This window comes from Rhinopithecus bieti, unplaced genomic scaffold, assembly GCF_001698545.2.
Source record: "Rhinopithecus bieti isolate Rb0 unplaced genomic scaffold, ASM169854v2 scaffold_9667, whole genome shotgun sequence".
Taxonomy (NCBI): domain Eukaryota; kingdom Metazoa; phylum Chordata; class Mammalia; order Primates; family Cercopithecidae; genus Rhinopithecus; species Rhinopithecus bieti.
In genome coordinates this window covers 838,228-849,788 of record NW_016806207.1, presented here as the reverse complement: position 1 = coordinate 849,788, position 11,561 = coordinate 838,228, and the positions used below count along the sequence as shown (strand labels likewise).

At 35.7% G+C, this 11,561-nt stretch overlaps 1 protein-coding gene across 7 annotated transcripts in view; it reads left to right on the top strand.

Annotated features, from left to right (window-relative positions):
• The window catches only part of CCDC90B (coiled-coil domain containing 90B), a 57,481-nt gene that overhangs the window by 3,277 nt on the left and 42,643 nt on the right, over positions 1-11,561 (top strand). For 6 of the 7 annotated variants that reach the window (XM_017875222.1, XM_017875225.1, XM_017875224.1 and 3 more), the window contains exons 2-7: positions 3,692-3,811; positions 4,776-4,879; positions 7,788-7,889; positions 8,533-8,574; positions 8,660-8,731; positions 8,823-8,876. In XM_017875222.1, the coding sequence (XP_017730711.1) occupies positions 3,692-3,811; positions 4,776-4,879; positions 7,788-7,889; positions 8,533-8,574; positions 8,660-8,731; positions 8,823-8,876 (494 nt within the window). The remainder of the gene's footprint in view (positions 1-3,691; positions 3,812-4,775; positions 4,880-7,787; positions 7,890-8,532; positions 8,575-8,659; positions 8,732-8,822; positions 8,877-11,561) is intronic. The other variant, XM_017875226.1, reaches the window with a different exon arrangement.

Below are 11,561 nucleotides of genomic sequence, written 5' to 3'. Positions count from 1 at the left end.
TTTTTTTTTTTGAGACGGAGTCTCGCTCTGTCGCCCAGGCTGGAGTGCAGTGGCCGGATCTCAGCTCACTGCAAGCTCCGCCTTCCGGGTTCACGCTATTCTCCTGCCTCAGCCTCCCGAGTAGCTGGGACTACAGGCGCCCACCACCTCGCCCGGCTAGTTTTTTTGTATTTTTTAGTAGAGATGGAGTTTCACCGTGTTACCCAGGATGGTCTCGATCTCCTGACCTCGTGATCCGCCCGTCTCGGCCTCCCAAAGTGCTGGGATTACAGGCTTGAGCCACCGCCCGAGCCACCGCGCCCGGCCGATAACTTCTTTAATATTTAATGTAGCTCTACCATCATCCAAATAGTCATTCTCGATCCTTTATTCTCAAGTAGGGCCAAATGCGTCTCCTTTGTATTATTCATCATTGTGTATACATAATGCCAAGCACAGTGCCTTTCATTCAGCAAGTATCTATGTAGCATCCAGATTTGTGTAGGCATTGGGGATTCAGTAGTGAGCAAGAACAAATGTGGTCCCTGCTCTCAAGAACTGTATAGTTTAGTGCAGGGGTTGACAAACTTTTTCTGTAAAGAGCCCAATAAATATTTCAGGCTTTGTAGGCTGTAAGGTCAGTCACAACTATTTGCTTTGCCACTGTGGCATGAAAGTAGCCATAGAGTAATCCATGAATGAATGAGCTGTGTTCTAATAAAACTATCTAGTTCTAATGAATAAAACTAGAAAAACAGGTGGTGGTAGTCTACAGGCTATAGTTGGCTGACCGCTGGTCTCTTGGGGAGACAACTGAGAGTCACATAAATGTGTAAATTGTGAGAGGGTTTGCAAAAGAATCCTATGCAGTACTATGAAAAACCATCACAAAAGAGACATAACCCAAAGGAGTCGTCAGGCTTTCCAGAGGAAGAAACATTCAGACTGAGCTCTGAAGGATAAACATGAGCAGGCAAAGAAAAAGAGAGCTTTCTGAACAGGGCAGGGGCTGGGCAAAGGCCCTGAGAAGGTAAAGCACATGGCATGTTTGTGGAATTAAAATCAAAGAGTCCTTGAAAGAGGACCAGAGAGAGCATAGCAGGACATGAGACGAGCTACACCCTACAAAGATTTATTGGCTTGTTAAGGTATTTGGTCTCTATCCCAAATTTAGTAGGAAGCTGCTCTTTGTGCAAGGTATTCAGAGTGTTTGTGGACTAAGTCAGAGGAACTGTACTAATCCGCCTAGCTATGAGACCGTAAGATCTCGGACTGATTACATACAGACAGTCCTCAACTTAAGATAGTTTAACTTAAAATTTTTCGACTTTATCATGGTGCAAAAACAGTATGCATTCAGTACAAACTGTACTTTGAATTTTGATCCTTTCCTAATCTAACAATAATGCATTGGCAGGGGCAGCAAGCCGCAGCTCCCCCAGTTAGCCATGGATCACAAGGGCAAATAACCAATACTTAGTATTGCCAGGGTTTTTTGGGTTTTGTTTTTGCATCCCATAATGTTTACAAAATGCCCATTTGGGTGTCTACATGAAATATTCAACACTTTATTGTAAAATAGGTTTTGTGTTAGATGATTTTGGCCAACTATAGGCTAATGTAAGCGTTCTTGGCATGCTTGAGGTGAGCCCAGCTAAGCTGTGATGTTCAGCAGGTTAGGTGTATTAAATGCATTTTCAGCTCAGGATATTTTCAATTTATGATGGATTTAATGGGACATAACCCTTTTATAAGCTGAGGAGCATCCATACTTAGCCCTGAGCCTCAATTTACCTCATTCATAAAATGAGAATTTTAAGGATGGGGTAATAGATGTGAAAACAGTAAAATATTATATAAATATTATTACTGATTTTTTTTCTAAATCCAAATAAACTTCTAATCAGGGATATGTAACTAAGAGTACCATCACTACTCCTAATGCAGTTGTTATTGAAATTACTGAAATCTGCCCCTCTTTCCTCTAATTTTTCTTTTTCTCTCCTACCTTAGGTCTGGTATTTACACACAAAGGCATGTTTCTTTACCCTACTAGATGACATTCAAGTGAAAAAGATTACTGACCAGTATACCAAATGTGTGTTTTAAAAAATTGCGCCACTTTTATTTACAGCTACTTTTATCTCTTCAGTTAAATAGAATTTTTTGGAATATTTTAATGAATCTTTTATCATTTGAATTTAGAGTTGATTGTTAGGTGTTTTTAAAAAACAGTATCTCTTTCCTACCTTCTAGTCTATAAAATCAGTGAGAACATCATTCATGTCTGGTTTTGCTTATCATTTTACCCCTGTGCCTGGCACAAGTTCTAGCACTCAATAAATATTCATTAGGCTAGAAGGATATAAAGAAGGAATCACATTTGTCCTACACAGTACTGGTGGAAAAATAATGCCTGCAGTTGCAGTCTTTTTTCTTTCTTTCTTTCTTTTTTTTTTTTTTTTTGAGAAAGAGTCTCGCTTTGTTGCCCAGGCTGGAGTGCAGTGGCGTGATCTCAGCTCACTGCAAGCTCCGCCTCCCAGGTTCACGCCATTCTCCTGCGTCAGCCTCCCTAGTAGCTGGGACTACAGGCGCCTGACACCATGCCTGGCTAATTTTTTTGTATTTTTAGTAGAGACGGGGTTTCACTGTGTTAGCCAGGATGGTCTCCATCTCCTGACCTCGTAATCCCCTGACCTTGGCCTCCCAAAGTGCTGGGATTACGGGTGTGAGCCACCGCACCCGGCCTGCAGTCTTTTAAATATCTAGATATTTTAAGTGGCTTAGGATAAATAAGAGAGACAGCATGGAGTGTAAGATTTGGAGTCAGAAGAATCTGAGTCTGAATCCTAATTCTACCATTGGCTCTATAAAGGTAACTCCTTTACCTTTCCTAGAAGTTGTTTATGGGCAGAGTACCTTATAATAAATTCATCAGCAATATACAGAAAAGGTCTTTACTGTGTCTAGGTTAAAACTTGGGGAATTTATTGAAATAGGACAAGAAGGGTTATTTCAGAAATGAGAATTTTTTCTTAGGGTTCTTATATTGATACCAGTAAATATGCCCATGATTTCAAATCAAATTCATTGATTGAATCAACAGTAAAACTTTGTGGCCCAAATATGTGCCAAAGCACTGTTCTAGGTGCTAAAGATACAGTAGTGAAAACCACAGTCAAAGCATCATGGAACTTCCATTCTGATCCAGAGATACAAACAGCAAACAAGATAATTTCATATTGGAGCTGAGAACTATGTAGGAAATAAACTATGTAGGATATATAAGTGAGTGGGAGTATGGAAAGCTACTTTAAACAGGGATGTAAGTGTAAAAAATTTTCATAGCTCTTGAAAGACTGAGCACAGAGAAAAATTGAATTGTGTAGTTTCTGCTTTACAGTAATTAGAGCTGAGGTGGTGATATCCAAAGCATTTGATGTATTTTATTACAAGTTTATACTAACTCTTAACATTCCTGAATACCAAAGGAGGGAAAAGAAACATTTATTGAATGTTTAGTATGTACAGAAAAACGTCAGAGACTTTTCGGATAAAAGAGAGGCTCAGAGGAGTCAATTAACTTGGGTGAGATGACAAAACTAGAAGAGCTGGAACTATATCATAAATGGATGGGGAAAACGCTTTGTAAGCTAAAGTAGGAAACCTCTATCAGTTACTACAAGAGAAAAAAAATGTCTTCTCTTTTCAGACTTCTTCACCACCACATCCAAGGAGGGATATGATAGGCGGCCAGTGGATATAACTCCTTTAGAACAAAGGAAATTAACTTTTGATACCCATGCATTGGTTCAGGACTTGGAAACTCATGGTAAGAAACACGGATACCTCCTGAAAGAAGAAAATTAATAGCACTCATAATAATTGCCTAGTCAAGACAGTATCACTGTTATGAACAATTAAGAGTAACTATTTAAATAGACCATCCAATGAAATATTTTATAGTCACTAAAAATGATACTGTTTGAGAAATATTTACTGATATGAGGAATGTTCAAGATATGTTAATTGAAAAAAGCATATGAAATATGTACAGAATGATTCCAATTAAGTGAAAAAGAAACTAGTTTCTAGGCTAATACTAAAGTCCATGTGGAAGTACAAATGTTTGAGATTAAAAAATCAGAAAATAAGCACAAAAAATTACCTGATAGCAAAACAGTAATTTAAATTATGTGATATTAAAGGAATAGACTAATAGAACAAAATGGTATTCAGAGACACAGACATGAATTTAATGTGATGAAGGCATTACAAATTAGGGAAAGGAAGGACTACTTAATAAATGAGATAATAAATGACTAGCCACTGGGAAAAAATATATTAGATCCCCTTACTGAAAACTAAATTTCAGATAGATGAAAAGCTAAATAAATGTAAAAGAATAAGCAGTTTTACAGAAAAAAAGGGGGCAAATGCTATAAACAAGCATAACACAGAAAATAAATATAAATAACAAAAGTATATGTAATGCTTAACCTCTCTACCAACCAAGGAAATGCAAATTTAAGTAACATGAAAATAACAATGTAATACAATTTTTTTGCCAATTACTCAAAATAAAAAGTCATATCTAGTGTTAATGTAGATGTGGGGAGATACAGAATGGGAATTAAAATTATAGAGTACTTTTGGAGAGTAATTTAGCATTATCTGTCAATTTTTAAATTGTAACCATTATTTTAAAAGAGTATAACAATTTAAATGTTGAGGAGTTACACGCTGTTTATTTTGATACGGATATACACTTTAAAATACCTATTTGCTGCCTACAGGATTTGACAAAACACAAGCAGAAACAATTGTATCAGCATTAACTACTTTATCAAATGTTAGCCTGGATACTATCTATAAAGAGATGGTCACTCAAGCTCAACAGGTAATACAATGATTACTATTATTTCTGATACTTTCATTAGACAGTCATTTCATAACTACGTCTCTGTCTACCTAGTGACCTTCCAAACACGCTCTATCTTCCTTGTTCTCTCTAAAGGGACCACACACACACACACACACACAAAACACTGAATAAAATCAATATTTAGACAGACTGAATAGTTAGAATAGTTGTAATAATGTTGTGGTAACAGGGATGGTATTTTGCCAAATCTTTGATGGGATGAGATCATTATATTGTGTTATTCATGAGTGGTGGTAGATTGTTAGTGAAACAACTTTTTCCCTCAAGAAAGCTCACCACAGAAGAGCTAATCTTTCTATATATTAAGTATGTTTTATTGCTGCTATACATACATACTGGTTAATTTTCACAGACATAGCTGGAAAGGACTTACATGGCTGAGAAGGACTTTATAAATTGCCTAAGATGCCTTAATTTGACTGAATATAAAAATCCTAAAGTCAAATGTAAGAATTTAACATGTAAGAGGCACAATGCTGTGTACTTTTCATATATTATTTAATCTCTAACAGCCTTGAAAACTAAGCAGAATTCTATTTGGCCACTGAAGACAGGCTTAGAGAGACTGAGTAGTTTACAGGAGTTTTCACTGTGGTGATATGGACAAAAAGCAATAATTTTACATAAAGGACTGAATAAATGAACGTAACTAGAATAATTTCATACTTGATATGAAACCAAGTCAGCTAGCAGGATGAGGGGGGAAAAAAGAAAATAAAGTAATAAAGTCTTCTTATTCTGAGAATTTGATTATATTGTGATTGTGATTCAAATCTGAATATTCTCTGATGGATCCATACTAGTTACAAAAATCACACTTTTAATGTATTTGGCTACTTAACAATGGATTATGTCTTTACATTTAAAGTTGTTAAAGATGGACACCTGTGCAGTTTTGTAGGCTTTTTGAGTCTGTATTTAAAGGAAGAATGAGGTAAAAAGAGGCTCTTAAGAGCCACATTAAGGCCGGGTGTGGTGGCTCACGCTTGTAATCCCAGCACTTTGGGAGGCTGAGGTGAGCAGATCACTTTAGGTCAGAAGTTAGAGGCCAACATGGCAAAATGCTGTCTCTACTAAAAATACAAAAAAAAATTAGCTGCGCATGATGGTGGGTGCCTGTGGTCCAAGCTACTCGGGAGGCTAAGGCATGAGAATCGCTCGAACCCAGGAATTGGAGGCTGCAGTGAGCCAAGATCATGCCAGTACACTCCAGCCTGAGCGACAGAGCAAGGCTCTGTCTCAAGAAAGCCACAATACAATCCCTTATTTTCAGGTTCAGACTCCACAAGTATGAAGTCTGTAATTAGCTTTCCAACTTTTGCCTATGTAATAGGCAAAAATCTCAGTAATAAGAATATATTATTTTTAATGTCATATAATTCCTTTATAGTGATATTTGGGGCAAACAGGACTGCCAGCCCCTAGAGGCCACATCTGTGTGACTTCTGAATTAATTCTCATAAATATGTCAAGCAGAATTGAATAAAATGAACAACCCTCCTGAGTAAATATGAGGTTTAGAAAAGGCATGAGTCAGCAATGTCTGTTGTACACAGTTAAAAACTTGTATATAAGAAGTCCAAACTTCCTCCACATTAATACATTAGCATTAGACTATCGTGCTTCAGTCATTAGATCTCTGTCCCATCGGTAATAATAATAGTTAACATTTCAGTGATAACCATATGCCAAGTACTATCTTAAGCATTATACATACATAATCTCATTTAATCCTCAAAACAACTCTTCAAGGTATACCAGGAACTGTTACTATTTCCATTTTACCAGTGAGGCGACCAGAGAAGTTAAATGACTTGCTAGCATCTCACAGTAAATGGCAGAGTTTGGATTCAAAGCTTGACAGCCTGACTCCAGAACTCATACTGTTTTTTGGGGGGGCTTTCTTGTTTTATTTCTAAACTGTTATACAGAGTCCTTAATAAGGTTATACCTCATCTGCTTTTTCTTTTGGTAAAGGATAGATAAATTAGCAAGCTACATGATTTTAAGAAGTATAGTGCTACAGGTTGAATATCCCTTATCTGAAATGCTTGAGACCAGAAGTGTTTTAGATTTCAGATTTTTTATTTTAGAATATTTCCTTTACACTTACCAGTTGCACATCCCAAATCTGAAATCCAAAATACTCCAATGCGCATTTCCTTTGAGTGTCGTGTTGGCACTCAAAAAGTTGCGGATTTTGGATTTCAGATTTTTGGATTAGGGATATTCAACCTTAACAGTTATATTTTCTTTGTAAGGCTGTCTTAAATCATTTCTACAAAATTGTCCTCCCTAACGAAGCAAAAGCATATAGATCTATCAGGTAAATTCTACCTTTTCTTTCACATATTCTTTGTAGTGCCAAATATAGGGAAGATACCCAGGAATTTAAACAAAATTGGTTATGTTGTGCTGACAAAGGGCAATTATTTTAACTATACATCTATTTTGTTTTACTACCTGACTTCTGAGTCGTATCCAATACCATGGAATTTTCCAGTGGTAGAAAATCTCAAAATCAAAGTAATAAGAGATAAAACCCTTTCCATTTGGTTATTCAAAAAACAAGAACAAAACATTATTTTTTTGAGGAACTCTTAGGGTGTAAGGAAGCATTTTATTGAGATTCTTTTCATTCAAAGACTTACACATTTCTCTCCCCTAGGAAATACCTTTTTCTTCTTTGAATCTCTTTCTTTTCATATTGATATTTCAGATATGTAAGTTTCATATTTACTTAACCAGTCAGCATTATACCTTGTAGCATGTTAACAAATTCATTTAAATTTCATGAAAACAATTCCATAAATAAAAGATGGCTTTCTGTGAATCACTAGGTTATTTTTATTTTGTTTTCTAGGAAATAACAGTACAACAGCTAATGGCTCATTTGGATTCTATCAGGAAAGACATGGTCATCCTAGAGAAAAGTGAATTCGCAAATCTGAGAGCAGAGAATGAGGTGATGCAAATTTTAATTTATTACTCATAAAATAACTGATCTCATAATAAGCATCCTACTTATAGTGAATAAGTTAGTAAGACCAAGTAATAATTCCATGTGGTTAGTAAACAATAAGTTTTAGATTTAAAAGTACTATTTGTTTAACCATACCTAATCTTTTCTATATAAATCATAGTGCTTTGCATACTGAAGAGAATAAGAGTTACATTTTATACATGTAAAACCACATAAAACAGAAAATCTTTGAGCTATATATATAAAATTTCTATATAATGGTTTCAGAGCTGAGAGTAATGTGGCATTTTCTATTTTATTTAATCCTGTACTAAATGTCTTTGTGACTTGAGAAAAGTATATTTCTGTAATTAAGTCAGAATTTTAAGTTATGTTATCCACTATAGCTTTTAAATTTAGAAAATCAATTTTAAAAGTATAATACAAAACAAATGCATTTTGCTCATAAGAATTATTTTCTGAATACAGTGGCTTAGTAGTTTCTTTTGAAGATTTTTTTCCTTATCAATTGTGTATTAGAAATCCATAGATTGTGCAAATTTTGGTAATCTAGGGTTTCAAATTTTTTTAATCATAATATAGACTTGGTTTAATGCTAATTACATATGATCTTTCCTGTACCTAGAAAATGAAAATTGAATTAGACCAAGTTAAGCAACAACTAATGGTAAGTGAATTTTTTTCTAGCTGTTAATTTCAGAACAAATATTCATTATAAGATCATTTTTTAAATATCTTTATTTTCTTTAAAGCATGAAACCAGTCGAATCAGAGCAGATAATAAACTGGATATCAACCTAGAAAGGAGCAGAGTAACAGATATGGTATTGTGCTTTTAAATGTACTTTCTTGGTTACTTATTCCTTTTAATTTTAGTCTTTTTTTTTTAACTTCCTGCTGCTTCATATCCTATAGTTTACAGATCAAGAAAAGCAACTTATGGAAACAACTACAGAATTTACAAAAAAGGTAAGGTAATATGTAAAAATGTCTCTTTTGTACAGTTCCTGTGCCTTGTATAACTGCTTTTATGTGTACCAGTTTATAAGTCTGGACTTTTAAAAACTAGCCCTATAGAATCTCTGGCTTCCTCATAACTATTATAGTTAGCCAGCACTTCCGGGGAACCTGGCACCAAGTAGATCGTCATCCATGAGCCATGACCTTGAAGTAAGAATCAAGCTTTCCACATAGTGTGCTTTTTTAAACGAAATTACTTCTATAATAGAAAATAACTATTTTTTGGGCTAGGCACAGTAGCTCACACCTGTTAATCCTGCACTTTGGGAGGCTGAGGCAGGAGTTCAAGACCAGTCTGGGAATAGAGCAAGACCCTGTCTCAAAAAAAAAAAGAACTATTTTTTAAAAGACAAAGATTCACTATTGGTATTTCATAATTGGTACTTAAATGAGTGCCTAGGTTCAGTTAAATAATTATCTTAAGGTTTTAAAAAAGCTACATATTAATAATATATAAATACTCATATTTAGTATTTATTAATGTGCCAGATACCATTTTACATGCTTTACTTATATCTGTTATATCTGTTAATTCACTTAATATTCATATCAGTCTGTGTGACGTAGGCACTATTATTCCCATTTTAACAATTTGGAAAATGAAGCACAGAGGGGTTAAGGTCCCACAGTTAATAAGTGGTGTCACTAGGGAAAGAACCTGGATTCTAAATCCCTAACTTGGAAGTACTGCTCTCCTTCTCAGTAATCCTACAATGTAATCATGACTTCATCTCTGTGGCTTGAGTAAAACCCAGCTTTCTGACTCAGCTTTGTCCTTTTCTTAAAAGTTCAAAGCCATTTGTCCACATTCTAACAGAAAATATGTCACTCTTGCTTATAATTTAATAGAAGAGAAGGTCACATTTGTTCTTTCAAAGATCTTACTCTTTTCCCTTACTTCTTGGCCAGATAAAGGAGACAGGCAAGGAAATCATCTTATATATTTAGGTATCAAATATGTTATTATGAGGTTTTTAGAATATGCCCAGTATGTGATACTCCTAAAAGATGATCTCCAAATATGAAAGTAGAGGGAATGTAATTCGTCAGTTTATAGTGTTTTTTTATAATTTTTTTTTGATACTTTAAGTTCTAGGGTACATGTGCACAACATGCAAGTTTGATACATAGGTATACATGTGCCATGTTGGTTTGCTACACCCATCAATTCATCATTTACCTTAGGTATTTCTCCTAATGCTATCCCTCCCTCAACCCCTCACCCCCCAACAGGCCCCACTATGTAATGTTCCTGTATCCAAGTGATCTCATTATTCATTTTCCACCTATGAGTGAGAACTTGTGGTGTTTGGTTTTCTGTCCTCGTGATAGTTTGTTGAGAATGATGGTTTCCAGCTTCATCCGTGGCCCTGCAAAGGACATGAACTCATCCTTTTTTATGGCTGCATAGTATTCCATGGTGTTTATGTGCCACATTTTCTTAAACCAGTCTGTTGATGGACATTTGGGTTGGTTCCAAGTCTTTGCTATTGTGAATAGTGCCGCAGTAAACATATGTGTGTATGTGTCTTTATAGTAGCATGATTTATAATCCTTTGGGTATATACCCAGTAATGGGATGGCTGGGTCAAATGGTATTTCTAGTTCTAGATCCTTGAGGAATCACTACACTGTCTTCCACAATGGTTGAACTAGTTTACAATCCCACCAACAGTGTAAAAGTGTTCCTATTTCTCCACATCCTCTCCAGCACCTGTTGTTTCCCGACTTTTTCATGATTGCCATTCTAACTGGCGTGAGATGGTATCTCATTGTGGTTTTGATTTGCATGTCTCTGATGACCAGTGATGAAGAGCATTTTTACCTGTGTCTGTTGGCTACATAGATGTCTTCGTTTGCGAAGTGTCTGTTCATATCCTTTGCCCACTTTTTGATGGGGTTGTTCTTTTCTTGTAAATTTGTTTGAGTTCTTTGTAGATTCTGGATATTAGCCCTTTGTCAGATGGGTAGATTGCAAAACTTTTCTTCCATTCTGTACGTTGCATGTTCACTCTGATGGTAGTTTCTTTTGCTGTGCAGAAGCTCTTTAGTTTAATTAGATCCCATTTGTCAATTTTGGCTTTTGTTGCCATTGCTTTTGGTGTTTTAGACATGAAGTCCTTGCCTATGCCTATGTCCTGAATGGTATTGCCTAGGTTTTCTTCTAGGGTTTTTATGGTTTTAGGTCTAACATTTAACTCTCTAATCCATCTTGAATTAATTTTTGTATAAGGTGTAAGAAAGGGATCCAGCTAGCCAGTTTTCCCAACACCATTTATTAAATAGGGAATCCTTTCCCCATTTCTTGTTTTTGTCAGTTTTGTCAAAGATCAGGTGGTTGTAGAAGCATGGTGTTATTTCTGAGGCCTCTGTTCTGTTCCATTGGTCTATATCTCTGTTTTGGTACCAGTACCATGCTGTTTTGGTTACTGTAGCCTTATAGTATAGTTTGAAGTCAGGTAGCGTGATGCTTCCAGCTTTCTTCTTTTTGCTTAGGATTGTATTGGCAATGCTGGCTCTTTTTTGGTTCTATATGAACTTTAAAGTAGTTTTTTCCAATTCTGTGAAGAAAGTCATTGGTAGCTTGATGGGGATGGCATTGAATCTATAAATTACTTTGGGCGGTATGGCCAT